Raw genomic sequence first — 21,764 nt, 5'->3', positions numbered from 1 at the left:
CTTAGGTGTGCTCTTCGGTGACGTTAAATATTTATTTCTGACTAAAGTTCTCCTTGCTCGCTGTGCAGTGGAAATGCCTTACTGCAGTGTGGAATCTTTCAAGAATGTTAAGATTTTGTTTGTTGAATGAATCTCGTTCTAGACCCTGGACAGTGGCATGGTGTCATTTATCTTTTGAGTGAACAGTTTTTCACACTCCTTGCAATGACAGGGTCTCACACATCTGGGTTTTTGATACATTAGAACATTTTGCTTTTAAGCAAAGACTTTCCCACACTCTCTGCACCGGAAGGGCCTCCGGCCTTTATGTAAACGTTGGTGACTTTTAAGCCCTGACTTGTAAAGAAAGTGCCTTTCACATTGCGTGCAATCGAAGAGCTTCACCTTTGCAGTGGAGTCTCTGGTGCTTTACCAAACTTTTCTTCAAAGTAAAGCTCGTCTCATTCTCATTGCAGGGAAAGCGCCTCTGTCTTCAGAGCACTCATGGAATGGCTTTCACTTGTGTGGCTTTTTTGGTGATTGAGAAGATATCTTCTACGTGTAAAGCTCTTCTTGCACTCTGTGCACTGGAAAGGTCTCACTCCTGTATGTATTCTTTGGTGTGCTATAAGATTTTGCTTATAAGTAAAACTCTTCTCACACACATTGCAGTGAAAGGCCCTCTCCCCTCTGTGGATTATTTGATGCTCTTTAAGATTGTTCTTGCGAATAAAGCTCTTATCACATTCAGTGCACTGGAAAGGTCTCACACCTGTGTGTATACTTTGGTGCATTAGAAGTACATGCTTTTGTGTAAAGCTCTTCTCACATACTGTGCAGTGAAAAGGCTTCCCCCCGGTGTGGATTCTTAGATGGGTTAGAAGATTTCCCTTCTGATTAAAGCTCTTCTCACACATTGTACAGTGAAAAGGTTTCACTCCTGTGTGGATTCTAAGATGGGTTACAAGATTTCCCTTCTGATTAAAGCTCTTCTCACATTCAGTGCATTGGTATGGCCGCACCCCTGAGTGTATTTGTTGATGTGTTAGAAGATTCGTCTTTCCACTGAATCTCTTCCCACAATCAGTGCAGCTCAGGCTTGTCTCACTCTTGTAGATTCCTTGCTGTGTCTTCAGTGAGCATGTATTGGACTCGTTCTCACTCATGCTTCCAATCTCTGATGGATAGGCTGCAGAATGAAAAAGAGTTTGAAAATGCATATGGGACATTAAAAATAAAAATAGTAATTAGAGAGCTGCGATGATATTCAGGGTAGACAGAGCTATTTCGCAAAGTTGTTGGGTGTTATAATACATTGAATTTGACTAGCCGACAGGCAAATAGTTTGCAGTTCTCAAAAATTTATTACAACTGCATAGACATGAAAAGTAACAACTACTTATCTGCAGTCCTAGCTCTGCTCCAGGGGAATCTTTGTTAAATGCATAAACCCTGAACGGTCCACCCATGTGTAGAATCGAAGAACACTTTTTACAAAATGTTTATACGTAATACTTTTCTTTACAAAAACAGTTTTAAAAGAAACAACTTTTCAAAATCGTATTGCAGGCTGTTTTATACAATCACAAATTTTTTCTTTAAAAAAGACGCCCTTTTATAAATTAAAAGCATCACAATGTTAGAAAAGCACAAATATCTTTAAAGTAAAGAGAGAAAAAACAAAGCAATGTAGCTAGACAGGCTGCAGCCTACAGAGGCTGTAAAACAAATTTGCTGCTTCATGAGGTAGAAACCTCGCCAATGTGCCATCATGCCATGCCAATGGCAGTTAGCGCTGTCCTTTTTCTCCAGATTCTCGTAACAGGATACTGGAGCATAGAACTTGACGTTTTTGACTTTTTTCTTTCTTTATTTTTTATTTGGAAACCTTTCCAAACCTTCAGAACCCAACTTCACTTAACACATTTTCAGGTAGCAAGTTCATTGCTCATTTGCTACTGTTTCTCCACCTTGCTCCTTTGTCTTCACAAAATGTCATTGCTCTTGTGAAATGTCCTTCCTGTGGTAGAAAGAAGGTACAAACAGTCTCACACTGTGTCTGTATTGTGCCCCTCAGATTCTCATGAGACCATTTGGAAGTACGTTGATGAGGGTCAGACGGCGGCCTTAATTTTACTGGATCTGAGTGCCGCCTTTGACACTCTTCCTCAATGTACGATGCTCCAGTGTCTTGTAGTGTAGTTCCTATCATCCCAATAGGCTCTGCGCATTGGAATAATACCTACAGCAGTAAAGGCCTAGACCAGACGTTAACTAGGTCTACTACTGTCGATACTAGACTTAAAGTTTTGGGTTTGCCAGCTTAGCTCAGAGTTCACTAGAAACTTTCTCGAATGTTCAAGGAGGAATTAACTTCCCTGATTAGACAAGAAGGGATTTAGTTTCTGACAACCATAGAACATGACAACTTTGCTCTCCCCTAATCAAGAGTAAATCTCGAGAGTCGTGTGAACAAAAGGCAAATTATTTTACTCAGTCAGTACGTGCATTCTTAGTCTCATCAGATTGTAGAGAAAAGGAAGAGACGGGCGTGTTCAATAAAAAGGTGTTATTTATTGATCAGTCTCTTTTCTCATACAAGAGAAATGGATCGATATTATTGCAATACTTATAGTTAAGTAAAGTGCATACATTATAAGCAATAGTATAAAATAATACTGTAAAAACATTGATATGGTTTCTAAGCCATAAGATGTTTTAAAATGAATAAAATATATTACATACACATATACATTTGACTAAACGTACTCAACTGGTGTTTCTAGATACGCCTACCCCGTGTACCTGACCTAAGCCTAATACGTGGGCGGGAATAGAAAGTTACAGTTTTAAGTTAAGTTTGTTTTTGCCAAGTGAATAACTAAAGAATTCTCTGTGAGGGGTTATTCAGTTCTGTACCTGGAAGTTAGAATGAATGAGGAATGGTATATCTCTCTCTGGCCTCGATATTCCAGGCTGCCTGCGAGGGCTGCCCAGAAACGCCGGTGCTGGATTCTCGGCAGGAGAAAGCAGCGCGTCTCTCAGCGCGTCAGGAAGGCGGGGCTGCTGCCAGCGGGGGTCTGCTCTGCTCTTGGCTTCGGCAAGTATGGCTGCTCCATCTCGTCACCACGCGTGTGTTTTGCATAGGGCAAGATCGGTAATATTTATACCTTTAAGATGCCGAGATTGACGTAAGGATGGACATAGATACGTCAATAAGGATGTCATACGACTTGCTCGTTAGCACATTCTTTTACTGAAGTTCTCGGTGAAATCAAAACAATGGCCGCAGGGTTTTGCCCAGGTTGTCATAGGTTTGATTTGTTATGAGAACTCCGTATGCCTTATCAGGGGCTGGAGGAATATCGCTTGTCTAATTAGATCGCAAGCGTTATGACCTAATCAGATAACACGTTCCTGTGCCGTAGTGTGACTGCGTCAGATAACGGTATCTGCATCATGGGGGTTTTCTGCCTCATGGGCTGACTGCTAGTTAACTTGTTGGTTTGTTTAACTAGAATAGGGTCAGGAATAGGGGGATCGATTCAGAACCTATAGGAATACATCACACCCACTCCACGCTAACTATGTACATATTTACTAATCTATGCATAGTATAACATAGTACAACATACTATAGAGTATAGTGTATACCTTACCACCCCAAAATACATAAATGCATTTTGAAATTTTTCAAATATACGGAAAAATTGCAGACATATGTATTGTATGCACTCAAGCTGTAGAAAAATGCCAAAGTAATCGCATTTGTATACATTATTGCTTAATTGGTATATGAGAATTACACATGAAATGGCTTCTTAATACAGAAAAAAAGTTCGAGACCATTCCATCACAGAATAAAATATTTGTAAACGTATCAGCGGGCAGCTAATGTCTATAAGCTATCTAAAATTTAGAAACCTTAGTTCTTTAAGAATAGTTCTTACTTTAAACAGAAGATAGTGTCCCGAAAAATATGCAAAAATATTTGGGGCTGCTGAAAAATTGCTGTCCGTGAACTGGAGGGAAAATTGTTCATGTGACTTTATTTTTAAGTTTGAAGGCCGAATTCAGGGAACGCCGTGTGCGAGCTTGCTCAAAAGTCTCTATTTCTGTTCTGGAGAGAACATCATATCATTCAGGCTTTCGAAAAAACTGTCAACAGCTTCCTGGGAAAGTTCCACTAACTCGGAAATAGGTGTAATCATGCATTCTTGCGCATGATTGTCTCTATTGACATTCTGATTTGCATTACTGACAGAAGGTCGTACCTGTTCGATGCTGCTTTCATCTTGAACTTCACTACCCATCAATCGTAGTGGTGAAGCTTCCACGAATGCCGTCATCAGGATTGGTAGCCTTTGAGGGCAGCACAAAGCATGAACCTTGATCGGGCTCAACAATGTTTCTGCATCCATCGGCGCATCCGATTGTAGCGTCAGACAGGTGTCTAACACGCATTCTTCTCCGCATAGCAGACACCTCAATACAGGTAAAACACATCTTTGCCACATTGGTCGAAATGATAGAAACCAAGTCATGTTCAGGTCTCTAAGCCGGGAGAGTCCCAGGATTTTTGATATTCGGTCCCGGTATCCAATGGCTAGGATTGTTTCTTCTCTTGTCGCCAGAGTTTTGTCTGTGACATGGGTTGCCATAACGAAAAATAAGGACTAAGAATAGGATTCCTGCAATTAGTCCCAGGATCAGGGGAAGTACGCCAAAAATCGAATGGACGAAATCTGGAAAAATACCCAGTATGGCTTTGAATGGTGTTAATGCCATCGAAAATACTGTCTTAAATACCTTTGAGACCCCATTGGTATCAGAAATATTTAAGATTTCATTCAGGATTTCCGCGAAATGTACGGGGGAATTAGTTGATAATAATGTATGTATCTCTGCAGTCGTCCTTGCGACTTGTAGATCATACGTTTCTTTTGATGACGAAAGCCTGGTAGGCGTCTGAAGAAGCACTGTTTTCATTCTGCTTAAAGTATCTATTCGAATAGAAGTAATTTTCAAATCGGGCCATGCCCATGCCTCCCTGTCTGGGAAGGAGCTGGGGAACAATGAGCGTCCACAGCACTTGACCTTCGCAGTCGTAGTTACTAGATAAGGAGTCCCGGGCATAAGACTACAACATTTGCGGTCTACAATAAGAATGTAACTCCCATTATAGAGTCTTTGAAAGAATGGTTCTATTTCTGTTGCAGGTGCGCCTTGCTGGTGACATGAAAGGTTGTATGAATTCCCTTCACAGGCTCCATGCAAACTAATTCCGTTACACAGAAGTGTGCCACTTAGTGACATCGCACAATTGTTGCCACTAAGAAACACTTTCTGTCCTTTATTACTGACACATGCATGTGAATAGGGCAGGTTCCATGTTGTTTTAAGGTACCCCTTTCCCAATTTCTCGTACATGCCAGCCTGTATATATTTTTGGCAGTATTGAAACCTGAAGGTTGAGATTGGAATATTTATTATCCCATGTATTATCCATTCACTGACAGGTCGTTCTGACATTGTCACTGGTAATCTTTCGAGTTTTTCAATGCTCAAGATTGTATAATCAGCACCCTTTTGTGCCATACTGATTTGTCTATCAGTAAGGTTAAAGATTTGGAATAGTGACGTTGTGTTGATTAAACGCCAAGGCACATAGCCTGAACGCAGATTTTGTAACGTCCAGCCAAGCTGTACAATAGAACGCAATTGAGACTGACCGTGTTGTAATAACAGTAAGTCCTGCGATAATATGTCGATTGCTGAAGACACAATGCTGTCCAAAGAAAAAATTCTGGAGGACAGAGTCATTAACCCATTGTCCACTACAGAAAGTGATTTTTCCAAATTAATACGGTCAATTTCCCGTATTCTCTCTGCTGTTTCAATTTGAGTAACCTTCCAGGCCTCATTGTATGCTGCATATACAGAGGCTGCTATGAAACGCTTTTGACGCTGTTTGCGTGGTCCCAAAGTGAAATCACGCAAGTCAGCACCATCAGTAAGTAAAGTTAGGTGTTGCTTAATTTCTGCCAGTGTGGAGGTTTGTAGCCACTGAAGGCATAATTTGCCCACACTGTAGGTGGTTATTATCCCCGGGTGATGTCTTTGAGGATATCTAGGGTCTGGCCTGGTCATTTTGAACCCCTGTGTTTTGTTCAGGAATCTGTCTTGACAGTTATTAGTATCTGTGGGCCAGATCAACCACTGTTTCCAATCAGGATGTGTTCTGTTTTGGTTTAATATATGGTTTACGTCTATCTCTTCATCTGTAGAAGTGTTGCTAAACATTGTTGGCTTTGGAATAGACGGTTTATTTAAATCTTTGATTTTGGCTAGGCCAAGACAGGTGGTTTGTTGAACAGTGTCATTTAAAAATATCATTTGTTCTGGGATCATGCAGGCTCTAAACAAAGCTTCTATACCCTGTACTTGCCATTCTTTTGTACCCCAAACACTTTTCAATTCAACATTTTTGTCCCAATAATCAAAACCAAAAGTATTCATTTTTTCAAACAATGAGTCTGAATATAACAATTTTGTGTTGGTTATCATGGTCTTGGTCCCTGTTTTGTTTGACAATTTAAAATAAAATGTTTCAGCATTACTTGTGTTAAAACCTGAAAAATATGAATATTTGTCGTAAACGGTTCTTGAGCTCCCTTTTGGAGGTGTTGCACAATGTTCCCATTGATTATAATTTAAAACATTTCTAGGTTGTGCAGATCTATGTAAAAAATGGTTACCATAGTGGTTATAACAGTACATACTATCATAATTTGTAGAACCCTGCAAATAATCATGTTTGGTAAATTTAGCAGACATTACTAAGTCAGACATCATATTATTAATGCTTTCGAAGTCCCAATCATCAGCAAATGAGTTTGGTTTTACAAAGTCACTCAAGGAGATCTTAATTTGGTGTGGATATTTCAGGATCTCGACCAGACCATAAATTTCATAGTCAGTGTTGTCCCATACTACCCCACCAGGTATTGGATTGGCTGTGAAGTTGGCTGAAGAAAGTTCTCTTTTCTCGATGTGTGAAGATGTGTGTGGTTTGAGGATCAAGTTGATTTTCTGACTTGCTGTGTCCATTTTAGCATATTTTCCCTCAATGAAGCGTCCCAATGTTAGTATCATGATGAGCCAAAGTATGAGGATAAATGCACCAAAACCCACCCAAAATTCAATCCATGGGGAAATCAGATATGTTTCTTTCAGTTGTTTCAAAAGTTCCTTAGCTTTATCTTTAAAGGTTTTTGATGATGGCTGTGTCTTTGATTCACTGAAGCCTTCAGAGGAATCATCGAAGTTTATGAAGTAGCCGGATGCAGTTCTGTCAATTGTTCCAATTGTTTCAGGATTTCTGTTTCTTGCATTTTCACTTGTTACTTCATTATAGATTGGTGTGTCTCTGCTAAATGTTTTTATTTGGGTTTTCAGAGGTCTTAGTTCTATTGCATTGTTGCATAGTCCATGTTGTTCTTCTGTAGGCGTTTCGAATGTGATGAGCCTCTTTGTTAGGACCTCTGTACTGGTAGCAAACCTTGGTGTTCTGCTACTTATTGGGAGTCCACTTGGCCTACTGTTTGTTATCGGCCACATGTTGTGGTTTTACCAGGTCGATGGATACAACTCGGTTCTCCTTTTTTCCAGCAAGTGGCGGTAGTACAACTGATCTTGTCCCGTTGACAGACAAGACAGGAACTGCTTTTCTGTAAGAAGGCCCAAATTCCTTCTTTACCGCGATCTTTTCCCTGACTAGATCCCCGACTTTTGGAATCCAGACAGGTCTTGCTGGGACAGGTGGTGGTTCTTCAGTGGTTGTTGGCTGTTGTTTCAACTTTATGTTGCTCAGGTCTTTTCTTGTTTTGTTTAAGTCCTGCAAAATAGCCAAACGGTCTTTGATATCAAAGCTTTTTTCTTTCACCACTGAAGTCTGACTATCAATGTCAGAGATCATCATCCTAGTTCTAAATAATAATTCGTACGCACTGAATCCCTTCAGAGAATTTCTTGGCAAGTTATTGAGACTACGTTGGACACTTATTAGATGTTTGACCCACCCAGCTCCCGAACCTAATATCCTTTCCGCTATAGATTGCTTTATGCCTTGGTTTTTTCTTTACACCATCCCCTACCCTCAGGAAGGAAGTGAGAAGATTCCCGCTGAGCTATGCTCATTTGGTCATGTTTCCCCTCAGGCTTGAGGGCTAGAGTGGGGACAATGGTCAAACGAAGCATGCTCTTAGCGTATATGCCATTTAGACTCGCAAATCTTTGTATAACAGTCCGGACGTCAGCCGAGTGCTGGTGATCTACATTATAAGTGGAACTAGCCTGTTTATGTTAATCGCAACCCTTCCTTTTTACTCCTGATTTTTCCTGGAGTAAACCGACGAGGTATTAAACTGTTTCTCTCCCCACTGCGATCTCTGTTGCAGTTTGGGCAATTTTTTACAAACATGGTATGACGCAGGCTCATGCCTGGCCACCAGTACCGTGATTGTAATTCTTCCAGAGAATCTTTTAGCTTGAGGTGTCTGAGACCCTCGCCCATATGTGCGTCTGCGATTAACAAGTTTCTCCTGTCCATGTTTGGAATCACTCTATCCCCCACTCCAGGGATTCGAGCAAAAGGGACGGAGTTTGCATCGATTATGTATGTATAATTGAGTGGATAGTTGATCGGTAACGCTGAGCAGTCGCCTTTTGATGACGTTTTCACCGCCAGCATTGTTTCACCGTCAATGTATTTTAATGTACGCTTTTTTCGAACTACGGGAGCCGATTTAGTGGCTGCCGCTGTGGCTGTTTCGGCCAATGAATTCCCTGCAACGTGAACGCCATCACGCTGATGACTCAGTGAGTGTGTCACGTGAGTCTTTGGTAGCTCTTTCTGTAAAAGAGCTATTTGTTCCCAGAGCAGTTTTTGCTTTATTGGTGCATCTGTGTCATCTTTGTAACCGTTTTGAATCCATGTCTGCAAATCCTTGTTATATGATTTGACGCAGTAATATGAATCTGACGCTATAAGTGTCGGGAATTCGCGATCCGCATTATCTAGCGCCATTTTCAAAGCTAATATTTCAGTTTGTTGTTCTGAATTAGTTTCTACTGAGTGTGTCTTTGTTAATAGAGGTTTTAGTTTACCTCCGCGCCACACTTCTTTTGTAATCTCACATGTGGGGTTGTATGCTTGTTCTCCCCAAACGGAGGGTTGAGCATGTCCGCCTGTATAGATTACACAGGCGTAATGTCGTAAAGGCAGAATGTCGATTGGCAGAGGATATGTTTCTTCATATTCTAGATTTTTTAATTCTTCTAGTTCTAGAAGATTGTAAGCCAGGCTACATTTGATAACTCATATCCTATGAACAGGACTTTCAGATGGGCAATTCTGGATTTTTTAAAGTTGAATTTGTAACCCTCTGCTGCGAACCCAAGTATTATGGTGTTCACTCTCTTCAAGTGAGTCTCCAAGTCATCATCTGTTAAGTAAATGTCATCGACATAAGATAATGCTTCATCATCATATAGTTGTAGTAATTCTGTTACTCTCGCTGAGAATACCCCCGGGCTGTTCTTGTACCCCTGGGCTAACCGACAGAATTGTTTTTGAGTGCCATTTATTGAGAATGCAGTTAAATATCTGCTCTCTGGTGCTATGTTTTGACAAAAGAATCCATTAGAGATGTCTAATGTTGTTTTGTATTTTTTGCGCACTATGTTATTTATTAGTGCAGCACTGTGTGAGTTTTGCACTGCAAAAGTTTTGCAACATGTGTTAAGGTGTCAGTAATCCAAAACTAGACGATATGAATTGTCTGGTTTGGAGACCGGAAACAAAGGGTTGTTCATTTGTGAGGTGCAAGTTTCAATCACCCCCTGGTATTCTAGCTGATCTAGTATTTCATTTACCTGTTTTTTAGCTTCTTGCTTAATTGGGTACTGCCTTTGTGCAGTAGGTTGTGATTTTAACTGGATTTTGTGAGGAGGAGAGTCCTCATCCCATCCCACGTGATTTTTATATAAAGCAGGAGCTAGAGCCACTGCCCACTTTCTAGCAAGTGTGTATTTTTTATGAATTGGAATTTGATTTGAGAAGGCAGGCATAATTACTTCTTCGCCATGAGGGCACTCCCTGACAAACTCTGGTGGCCAGTCTTTTTCAGCTAGAAGGATATCATAGCCCTTGGAGAGATTATCCCAAAATAGTCCCCTTATTTTCCTAGTCTTATCCCCCTCTATACGCAATGTTATTTCGTATATTTTGTGAGGTTTGCTAACTCTGGTGTCCGCAGTTTCCACTTGAAGATATTCATTCGTGTCCACTGTCTCCAGATGATTCATAAGGACTTTGCGAGCTATGCTCACTTCTGCTGCGCTGTCTAGCATTGTCTGAGCCCACTCTCCGTTTTTCAGTTGTGTCCTCAGTATTCTCGGCATTGTTAACTACCTTGATACTGGCTACCTTCTTTTTTGGAAATTGTAATTTCTTTTTTAGTTGAGCAGGTTCCTTGTCTTTGGACTTGGTGTGCTCTTCTCTTTGTTCTGATCGTCCTCTTCTTTCCGATTTCTGCGAGGAAGTCTGAAAAGATTGAGAGGGACGTGTATCAATGTCTTGATATCTATCAGGCTTTTTAATATTATCCCTATTTCTAAGGTTATATCTTTTCCCAGAGGGGTCACTCTGAGGTGACCTGTGTCTTTGGTTCGGAGATTTTTCTCTTCGCCTAGGAGACCTTCCTCGGGACTGGAATTTCTTTTCTTTAGGATTGGATTGTTTGTTTCCATCCCAGTTCTTTTTTGGTGATGTAGAATTATTATTAAAAAATATTTTTTCAGGACTTTCAATTAGTTGCGGTTTTACTGGTATTCCACCTAAACTATCTCTACCTAGTTCCTCATAGGATTTTTCTATGATTCTGGCAATTTCAGCTGGTTGGTCTGCTATATCTGTCTCTTTTAACCTCTGGCGGATCGCCACGTTTGCTGCTTCACCTTTTATGTTGGCTAATAATATAGCCGAGACCTGCTTGAAGTCTTTCAGTAATTTCACACCAAGAGTTAAAGCGGGTTCAGGGCCATATTCATCTTGAATTTGTTTTAGCACATCTGGTATTACCGAAATGGATGGAACACCGTGCGTTTTTGTGTAGATGGAAGCAAAGACTGTACCCCAAGTGTCACAGTCCTCAATGTGTGGTGCGATTCCCATTGGAAGGCAGATAGTCAGAATCCTGTGCTTTTCTAGCGGGGTGGTGTCAGGAAACACCGCCTCTATTTGGGTGATTTTTTGCGCTAGCCAGAATGGTATTTGTTCCCGTTTAGCCGGTACTTTACCTAGGCAGGACTGGATGTTCTGTGGTGTAATTTTATTTGTGTTCCCCTGGTGAGGGGTCAGCTGTTGGAGTTTAATCGCTGGCTGAATTGTTGAAGTCCGCATCACATACTGGACTAATTGTCTATGTATTTTTATTAATTGTTTTAGCTGTGTTAACAGCTCTGCTGCTGGCATCTCATTGATGTCTGGATGTGGTGTGTATCCGGCTAGGACCGGCCACGTTGCTCCTGGTCTACCTAAAGGACCGAGCCTGGTGATGTGATTATTATGTTTTAGGGCGCCATCAAATAAGAGCAAATGCTCTTGAAATTTGAGTGGTACTTCCACCTCCTCGAAAGGAGTGTACTCATTAGGAGGTTCCTCTATCTTGTAATAGTGGAAGTACTTTGTTACAGCATTTGCTGCTGGAAAATGTATCCATGAATAGTATACCTCTGTCTGCCGATATTCGTGTGCCTCAATTACGAATATGACTGTGCCACCTCTAGGTGTCAGTCCATTTTCTATAAGTTTTAGGGTTATAGATCTCCTTTTGATGACCGGGATGAGTATTATATCCTGGTCTGCTGCCTGCATGGTAGCATCAGCTGCTGCGAGTTCAGTTGCTAATCTAACTGCCTCTCTTTCATCCTCATTGTCTGACATTTTACTGACAGGATGGTTATTTCTTTTGTTTGCAGATCAGGTTTCTTGTGGAAACAAAGGTTAGATGCACAATATTTTGGAACAGTGTATCCTTCAACGTTGACTTATACCAAGAACCATACATAGGAGTTCCCTCCTGCGAGGTCTGGCGGATATAACCTTTCACCCACTCCAGACATCTTTGGAGTATTATGGGAAAAGGGGTCTGAGTGAGAAAGCACGACTGAGTTACTCTAAATGTCTTACGTTAGTTTTATCGCCCTTTCCAAACGCGTTGGGCGCCATGTAGTGTAGTTCCTATCATCCCAATAGGCTCTGCGCATTGGAATAATACCTACAGCAGTAAAGGCCTAGACCAGACGTTAACTAGGTCTACTACTGTCGATACTAGACTTAAAGTTTTGGGTTTGCCAGCTTAGCTCAGAGTTCACTAGAAACTTTCTCGAATGTTCAAGGAGGAATTAACTTCCCTGATTAGACAAGAAGGGATTTAGTTTCTGACAACCATAGAACATGACAACTTTGCTCTCCCCTAATCAAGAGTAAATCTCGAGAGTCGTGTGAACAAAAGGCAAATTATTTTACTCAGTCAGTACGTGCATTCTTAGTCTCATCAGATTGTAGAGAAAAGGAAGAGACGGGCGTGTTCAATAAAAAGGTGTTATTTATTGATCAGTCTCTTTTCTCATACAAGAGAAATGGATCGATATTATTGCAATACTTATAGTTAAGTAAAGTGCATACATTATAAGCAATAGTATAAAATAATACTGTAAAAACATTGATATGGTTTCTAAGCCATAAGATGTTTTAAAATGAATAAAATATATTACATACACATATACATTTGACTAAACGTACTCAACTGGTGTTTCTAGATACGCCTACCCCGTGTACCTGACCTAAGCCTAATACGTGGGCGGGAATAGAAAGTTACAGTTTTAAGTTAAGTTTGTTTTTGCCAAGTGAATAACTAAAGAATTCTCTGTGAGGGGTTATTCAGTTCTGTACCTGGAAGTTAGAATGAATGAGGAATGGTATCTCTCTCTCTGGTCTCGATATTCCAGGCTGCCTGCGAGGGCTGCCCAGAAACGCCGGTGCTGGATTCTCGGCAGGAGAAAGCAGCGCGTCTCTCAGCGCGTCAGGAAGGCGGGGCTGCTGTCAGCGGGGGTCTGCTCTGCTCTTGGCTTCGGCAAGTATGGCTGCTCCGTCTCGTCACCACGCGTGTGTTTTGCATAGGGCAAGATCGGTAATATTTATACCTTTAAGGTGCCGAGATTGACGTAAGGATGGACATAGATACGTCAATAAGGATGTCATACGACTTGCTCGTTAGCACATTCTTTTACTGAAGTTCTCGGTGAAATCAAAACAATGGCCGCAGGGTTTTGCCCAGGTTGTCATAGGTTTGATTTGTTATGAGAACTCCGTATGCCTTATCAGGGGCTGGAGGAATATCGCTTGTCTAATTAGATCGCAAGCGTTATGACCTAATCAGATAACACGTTCCTGTGCCGTAGTGTGACTGCGTCAGATAACGGTATCTGCATCATGGGGGTTTTCTGCCTCATGGGCTGACTGCTAGTTAACTTGTTGGTTTGTTTAACTAGAATAGAGTCAGGAATAGGGGGATCGATTCAGAACCTATAGGAATACATCACAGTCTCAGGAGGGGAGAGGTGGGTGGGAAGGCATTGGCATGGATGGAATCCTTTCTCCAGGATCGCAGCTTTCGGGTGGCATAGGGACCGTATCGGTCTAAGTGTATCATGCTTAATCAGGGGGTGGCTCAGGGGTCCACCCTCAGCCCGACCCTGTTTAATCTTTATGTTGCACCAGTGGCAGACATTACTGGAAGGTACGGGGTCAAGGCAGTGTCTTACGCTGATGACACGCAGCTGGTGGTGGTCTTAACACAGTCGGATGAGAAAGCGGCCTCCAATTGTAACTCCTGCATGCAAGAACTGGTGGTATGGATGCGGGAGAACTGCCTTAAACTGAACGGGAGTAAGACAGAGGTTTTGGTTTGTTGGTAAGGCACCCTCTGTGTGGACATCGGCGTTGTGGCCTTAGACCCTGGGTCCCGCCCGGCTCATAGTGAACAAGTTAAGAACTTAGGGGTTGGTTGGACCCAAAGCTCTCGTTTGAGCTTCAGACAAGGCGAGTGGCAGGAACTTGTTTTGGTATCTTGCGTAGTTTGCGCAAGACCTCGGACATCTTGCCCACTGGAGCTAGGAAGACCATGGTCCATGCTTTAGTAACTTAAAGGCTGGACTACGGGAATGTGCTCTACCTGGGGGCCAATGTCAGCTGCGTACAGAGGCTTCAGCATATACAGAACGCAGCAGTCCGCCTGGTTCTGACGCTGCCCAGGAGAGCATCTTCAAGGAAGGCATTGGTCGCTCTTCATTGGCTCCCGATTAAGGAGCGAATCCAGTTCAAAGCTCTGTGTGTGTGTGCCATCAAATCCTACAAAGGAAGGGGCCCGCATACCTATATAATCTTCTGAGTCCGTATGTCCCCTCCTGCCAATTAAGATCTAGTGGGATGGGACAGGTTACTGTCCCTAGAGTTAGGACGGTAAGGATGGGCGGGCGCTCCTTTAGGTTTGTGGCAGCTCAGCAATGGAATAGACTCCCGTGGGGGCTTCGGATGGAGACGTCGGAGGTGACCTTCCGTAAAAAGCTGAAAACTTTCCTTTTTCCAAATGTATGTCAAGAAATGTCCAGTAGGACTTTTCAGAGACATGGAGAAAATCCTACTTCATGCCCTTCAGGAAATCCAGTGGAGAGGACAAGAGTTGGCAACAGAATGTCTGAGGGGTCAGGACAAGGTGCCCCTCTACCAGAGCTCACACCAATATTTCCAGAGACTCCCCAAGAAGGAGAACCAAGGGAAAGCCTTGGTGTGAACAATGTGGATGCCCACTGTCGACATCTATATCTGCCATCACAAGGACCAGTACGGCTGCAACATAGTTAAAGTTCATGGTCGGTTTGTAATCAACACACTGATGTTGACGATAGCAACGAAGAAGCCATTGAAATGTTCTGCTTTGAAAGACAGCACATTAAGCAGGTATGTACTCTGTTCAATGGCATGGGTGCACAAACTGAAGAGAAGGATGTTACTGAATTCCTCAGACTCCACATTTCAGGGCCTCATATGCAACTTGTAAATCTACGTCTTTAGTGCCTTTCTCATCGGACTTCACTACCTCCAAAACACGATCGTGAAGACAAAGTCATGAATCCAGCTTCTACTACACTTGTTTCTCCTGTTGCTCCAGCCCCTCGCCCCCCACTGCCATAACCTGTGGCTCTACTCTTGCCTACTCCACCTCTTGGTGCACTCACCAGGCCGTGAGCTACAGAGTCTACTCCACCTAGATAGAGAGCCGATACCCTAGTGACGAACTCCAAAATATCTAGTCACTATTGTGGCCATTGCAGATATTTAAGATTACTAAAAAACCATGTTGTTCAAAACTATCACACTGTTCCCATGTAAGTTCTCACACACTGCTATCCATCTCATCAGTCCCAAAATATTGTCTAACCTTGATGGCAGTTGCTTCCATCTCGACTCTAGCAAAAGCAACAAATAATGGACAGAATGCTGAACAATACAAACATTTACCCCCAGTCACAAAGATCTGAGTTTAATCCTTCGTACTATTGCTCAACACGCCACCCCAGTTTGTACCCAGCCATGTCCAAATCAATCTTGAACCTGTTCCTCATGGGAAAAGTCCAGCCCGAACTGCCAAGCCAGGTCCTCCCTGGACCGGAAACAAGCTTCCGAGGACCGGTCTCAGGTCATCACCCATCATCAGCCAGACTAGCTTGAATCCAGTGGCGCAGTGAGCAAGGGACCCACATCTGGGCATACCCTTATCACTTATGTCGGCAAAAGGAACAAATTATGGACGGAAAGCAGAATAATGCAAGCATTCACCCCTGTCAAAAAGATCTGGGTTTCATCCATCGTTCTTTTGCTCATCATGCCACCCTAGTTTGGACCAAGCAAAATGCAGATCAGTTTTGACATTGTGCCCCATGGGAACAGTCCAGCCCGAAATGCCAAGCCAGGTCCTGAAACAAGCATCCTGGGACCGGTTTCGGGCATCAACCCCTCATCAGCCAGGCTAGCTTGAATCCAACCACACCGACTGGTAGCAATCAGTTCTTATATGAACTGCTGGATCCCAAACTCACCCAGTCACCTACAGAATTCCCAAGGCTCTAGACTGCCACATATTTGCTTTTTTTCCCTTCAAACTTTAAGTATTTATTTGGTACAATAAAGGGTTGCCTCAACCACCTTTCTAAAGTATTCAGACATGTACCAGATTTTCTGATACAGCTTAACAGCATACAATGGTTTGATAATTATTAATATATCTGGGAAAATGTACACTTTACTGCACATTATGAGGATACTGAGGTCAATGAGGAGACCCATGGCAGATAGTGGCGTGGGACCATATTTGTTTTTTAGGCCAGGGTACATTTCTGTTACGTTGGTGTAATCTCCCACAAATTTGTATTACACTTGTTACATGAAATTCCTGAAATTACACTATTACACCATGTCACGGAATTGCACATCGTTCCAAGCAAAAGATTGTAAATGATCAGAACACAGGCACCTGCTGTTTGCTACAATTGTGTTCTTTGCACTATTGTTTTGTGCCAAGTGCGCCTTCACGTCCAAGCTGGACACATTTCACAAAATTTTCCCAAAATTTCACGGAACTACACAAATGAAAATTATGCGATTTTCATGCACCCGTATTATATATTTTTTTAAAGTACAGCCAGTTTGTTAAAGCAATATTGTAGTTATTTTTTTTGTAATATTTATACTTGCAAGTAAACAATTGGCACATTAAAATATTTAGTCGGAGTCTGAACCGTAAATACACATATTGTGCTTTTTTGATTTTTCAGGTGTGCGAGGCCAGAATTTGGAATAACAAAACACCGCTTTCGATGAGCATTAAACATCGTGCATCTCAATGTGAAGGTCGTCCTTATCAAAGAATGAATGGGGCTCCTTCAATCTCTAACATTGGTGAGGGGGAGGACTCGGAGCCCACTAAGTTCGACACCCTAAAATCTGGACCAGGAAGCGTGCAATGTATGTATGTAAGTGTGATCTTGTTAACCACTTCCACGCTAATGACAAAGCCAGCTCGTCATGGGCGTTACCTATGCTGCGCTCATGACGAGCTGGCTTTGTCATGAACAAGCCTTTTTCTACTTCTCCAGCGCACAGCGGGAAAACGCGGTAGCGCTGTAGTGGTTAAGCAGCTACCTAACTGGACTTGGCACCCCGAGAAATGAGTTCTAACCTAACAATAGCTTTGAGACGTTGACACTAAAGAGTAGTGTGAATCTGGTAAAATAGTGGCCCCTGTGCAAAACATTCCAAATATCTGTGATAAAAAAAATGTTAGATAAGAATGCAGTGTTCCCACCAGCATCCATTTTCTTTGATTTGGTCTCAACCAGACTCCTCAACCTGTGCAATTCTATGTGCAACTCCCCATGTTTCAGATGGTTTTGATACAAGAAATCTTTTCTAGCACTTCCTGCTCCTGATAGCAAGGGCCATGCTATAACGAAGACTAAACAAATTTAGTATGAACCCCCTACTTGCAGGTCCAGTTGACAACAAAATGGCAGCCACCATTAGTCAGTGGTGGGCAAGTGATATGTGCTTCCTTTTTAGGTCGAGCAATCGCGACCTCTTGTATATACTTTAGTATATACTTATTATTATATACTTATATGTGTGTATGTACTTTGTGGGCTCTGGAGATCAGCCCTAGGACTTGTTTCCTTTACAGTACGCGTGACTTATATTTCCTCTTTACTTCCCTTGATAAAAATGTTGATATTACTTTCTTTGATTACATTCTATACCTATGATTAAGTTCGACTATTCTCAACCATGTAGAACGAACTTAGAGAAGAAGCAGCGCTCTTGACGGTATAGACTGCACGGTAATGGAAGGGAACTCTTCCGTGATTGCCTGTCACTACATACTACAGAGTGGAACATGTTGTACGGCGTAAAAGGTTGACTGGTTTAAAAAATACCACCCCTTACCCTAGGTGTGCAGAGGGACGCCAGCCTTTGCTTTGAACCGCATTTCATCTTTCCTTGTCTGTGTGTACCAGCTGTCCGCTCTACTTTTTGCTTGCAGGCATGCCGTAGCATTCGGTTGTAAGGCGTGGCGATATTCCTGTTACTGTACACCTGGCTTTCTCTGAACCCAGTTTTCTTGCACCAAGGGTGTCACCTGGGATTATATTTCTCAATTTCCGGTGGTGCTCTCAGCAGCTAATGCTGTGCACAGTGGCTAGAATTCATTAATCGGCATCTCTGTGCCTGTTCGTGACCGCGCTGTCGTAAGCTTTCTGCGCACATTGTGTGTCCTCCAGCTCCAGACTAAACCATGTAAGAATGTGGGTGTTCCTTTTCCCCCTTTTCCCCCTTTTGTGCCACAAGTCCTGAAGTTTCGGAAGTACTGTTGCGTCCTCTTTGATCGCGAGGTGACGCAGAGCAGCCTGAGAACACAAGGGAAGGCAGGCAAAATCTTCCATAAATGCCACATGAATTGTATTTACTGTAAAATGTGTGCTTTTATTTAAATGTTATTTGCTGCTGATGCTGATATGCTCTTAAGTATCCAAGTGCGTTTTTATTTTTTGCCTCACAGGATGCTTGTTGGCTGCATTGGCGCGTAAGAATACCCCCTGAAATAGGGTTTTATAAATGTGCGTCTAAGGTGAACTCAGGGTAGTGATGCGTGGGTGCACATGGGCCTTTTACAACAGTTCATGCAAATGTCTGGCAGAAAGAGAACAACTGGAGCCTCTTCCCGTGAGATCTCGTTAGGTCTGGCTGGAGGGCGCAGCAGGATACATATTGTTACCAATACTTGAAATTCTACATAATGGGCTTTTGCTAATCCCCAGAGGAATATTACTCTCACCTCATGCTGTTGGCTCTTAATGGTATAATTGTGCCTCCTATGGAGGGCTTGCATTAAAGTGCATATGGGAATAGTGTACATTTCAAAAGTACAGAATCCTCACACATTATATCCTTTATTTTATACATGCATTGCATACACAAAGTGGAAAATTACTTTAAAAATATATATATTTAGTCAGGACTTGGTTTACGCATGATTTACCTTGCCCCTTTTGTTGTGTCCCTTTAGGTTGGAGCAACCTGACCAAAGAGGGCCACTCGTATCTCGCATAGCTATGGAAATGTTTACGACAGCTGCTGTTTTTTTTTATATTGCTATTAATATTCACTGAATGTGTTCATGTATTCATTGGAGCCTAATTGAAAATGATGTGGGGTTGTGCTGCACTCTCAGCTCTGAGCTGTGACAGGGCAGTACAGAAGATTTGAGACAGAGACTTGTGCTGGAGCTGAGCCCCTCCAACACACAGCGGCAAAAACGGAGTGGAAGAGTCAGCAAGCATTGGCATAGCCAATGGGTCTCGCTTTGGGACCTTATAAGTATTTAGTTATGCAGCACAATATCCTTGGTGCAACAGCATCAACTGTTGCATGGCTAAACACTTATAAGGTCCCAAAAGCGAGACCTATTGGCTATGCCAATGCTTGTTTTCTTTACCTCTGCATAGGCTTATCAGGCATCTTGCACTGCTGCTGTGAAATCTGGAAACTTCGAAACAGCAGAGCCCTGATATTGCACGGGGTCATTCTTTCTGGCTTAACGCAGTGCAGTGTAGCAGTAGTTGAGTAGTCAAGCAGCTAATGGTTGGGAGGAGCACCCAGGGCAGGCCTAGGGCCCAGTGACCTATGCGATCTTTCAACGACAAACAGTTCAGAGAAGTTGGCTTTGCCCAGCAGGTCAGCCAGTAGCGTTTCAACAATAGTCTCAGGCTTGTGAGATGGTCAATTTCCTAGTCTCTGGCTTGCTGACTGGACTTCATGTCCAAATGGATTGCGATGAAGTTCGTATCGGTATGTTCATTCTAGTGACCCCAAAGTCTTTTCTGCTCAACGGAGAGCTTGCCCTGTCTTGCATCAGTTTTCCCTATTGTGCATGTGTTAGAAACATCGTTGATCACTGGTGCTCTGTAATTTTAAATGCCGATAAAGGGTAGAGCCTCACTTCAGGCCCAGACAAGGCTCGTGCCACAATTAAGAATCATCCTGTTTCTCAAACACACCTCACAGCTTCCCGCATATCCCTGCCACATCAAGCACATTTCACACCTCCACAATCACACACGCACCTGCAGACGCATATACCAGGGCCAAAGGGGGTCACAGACCATCAGCAGTGATGTGGCAAGTGCATATCGCATTTGCCTACATCACCTGGGGGCTCGTGATCATGCAGCCTTGGGCCCTATCTCTTCCTAAGCGGCCTACGCTCACCAGCGACACCACCCAAGGACCTGCACACTTTCAGCCGATCCTAGGGAGCCATGCCGTGCCACATCCCGAGTTCACCGAGGTGCGTGTAAGCAGAGGAGAAGAATGCTAAACCAATCCCGGGGGACCTGACAGTCACTATGGCTGCAAAACTGGCATTGAATAGGCAACGTAGGTCCTCCATGACCCTAGCCCTAAGAGACCTGCACTAGCTACCCATCAGAGAGAGAGTCTGCTTTAAATCTCTGAGCATTGTGTACAAGGCAGCACACAAGGTGGGTCCTATTCCACTACAGGAGAGATTTACATGGTATAAACCGAACAGGCGGCTTCGCTCCTCAAATACTAACATGATTAAGATCACCAGATTTAAGAAAACCAGAATGGGGGGCAGAGCCTTTGGTGTGGCAGCCACACGACTATGGAATGATCTGCCACAGACTATCAGACAGGACAATGCATTGACCTGCTTTAGAAAGGAGCTGAAAACTTGGTTGTTTCCCAGGAAGGAAGTCTAGTCCTCCCACCATCAACACCAGGCTGTTAAACGTGCTGTATACCATCAAGTCTAAGCGCCAGGGTACCCATAGGGTGACAGTTTTGCGCTATATAAATACACAATACAATACAGTATGACCTCACTGTGTCCTAGTCCCTTCAGCTGCAATCCCTGCGCTCCTCTACCACTCCTGCTACATACCCGTATTCAAGACTCAGGGCAGCAGGTGCCACAGACCCTGCAGGCCCTGCCTGCAAGTGGCTGTCTGCTCTCCAGGCATCCAACAGGACAGCAGAACCATTGTTTCAGTTCAGCAATGGCCCCTGCAGCAAGCTGCCGGCCTCGACCACTAGCCAAAGTCAGTGTGTTTCTCCCATTGCGGCAGGATTTATGAGAATTTCAGGACAGGTAAGCGAGAGTTCCACTGCGAGTTGGCCATCTTGGACAGTGGCAGGTTATGCCGCCTTGGTGGCTAAGAAGTATGTTTTAAGTGATAAGAGTTTGGCTTCAAAAAGCCTTTTCATCACCCTGGTTGTTTTCATACTAATTTGAAACCTGTGGGGCTCTTCCTAAAACATAACCTTGGCTGTCTTTCTCAATCAAATAATTACAACAAGGGGTGGTGAGGGACAGAGTCTCTGAATTAAGCAGAATACTTTCACCCAGTCAAGATATCAGGGCTAGATCCAACACCGTTTTTTAGCTCATTGCACCATCCCAGTTTCAGAACCTGGCTGTATGCAAATTAGTCTGTCCCTGGCCCAGTGCATCATGGGAACAGGGCAGACCAGACTACAAAAGCCAATTCTTACACTGGGAAGGAAACAAGCTTCCGGGGACCGG

At 43.0% G+C, this 21,764-nt stretch overlaps 1 protein-coding gene across 1 annotated transcript in view; it reads right to left on the bottom strand.

Moving 5' to 3' along the window:
- The window catches only part of LOC144773705 (uncharacterized), a 195,689-nt gene that overhangs the window by 97,703 nt on the left and 76,222 nt on the right, over positions 1–21,764 (bottom strand). Inside the window, 1 exon segment of the mRNA XM_078658850.1 lies at positions 454–1,168. Coding sequence (XP_078514976.1) covers positions 454–1,168 — 715 coding nt within the window.

The sequence above is a fragment of the Lissotriton helveticus genome, chromosome 8 (genome assembly GCF_964261635.1).
Source record: "Lissotriton helveticus chromosome 8, aLisHel1.1, whole genome shotgun sequence".
Classification (NCBI taxonomy): Eukaryota; Metazoa; Chordata; class Amphibia; order Caudata; family Salamandridae; genus Lissotriton; species Lissotriton helveticus.
Note: the sequence above shows the minus strand (reverse complement) of the source record. Positions and strands in the feature narration are given on the sequence as shown.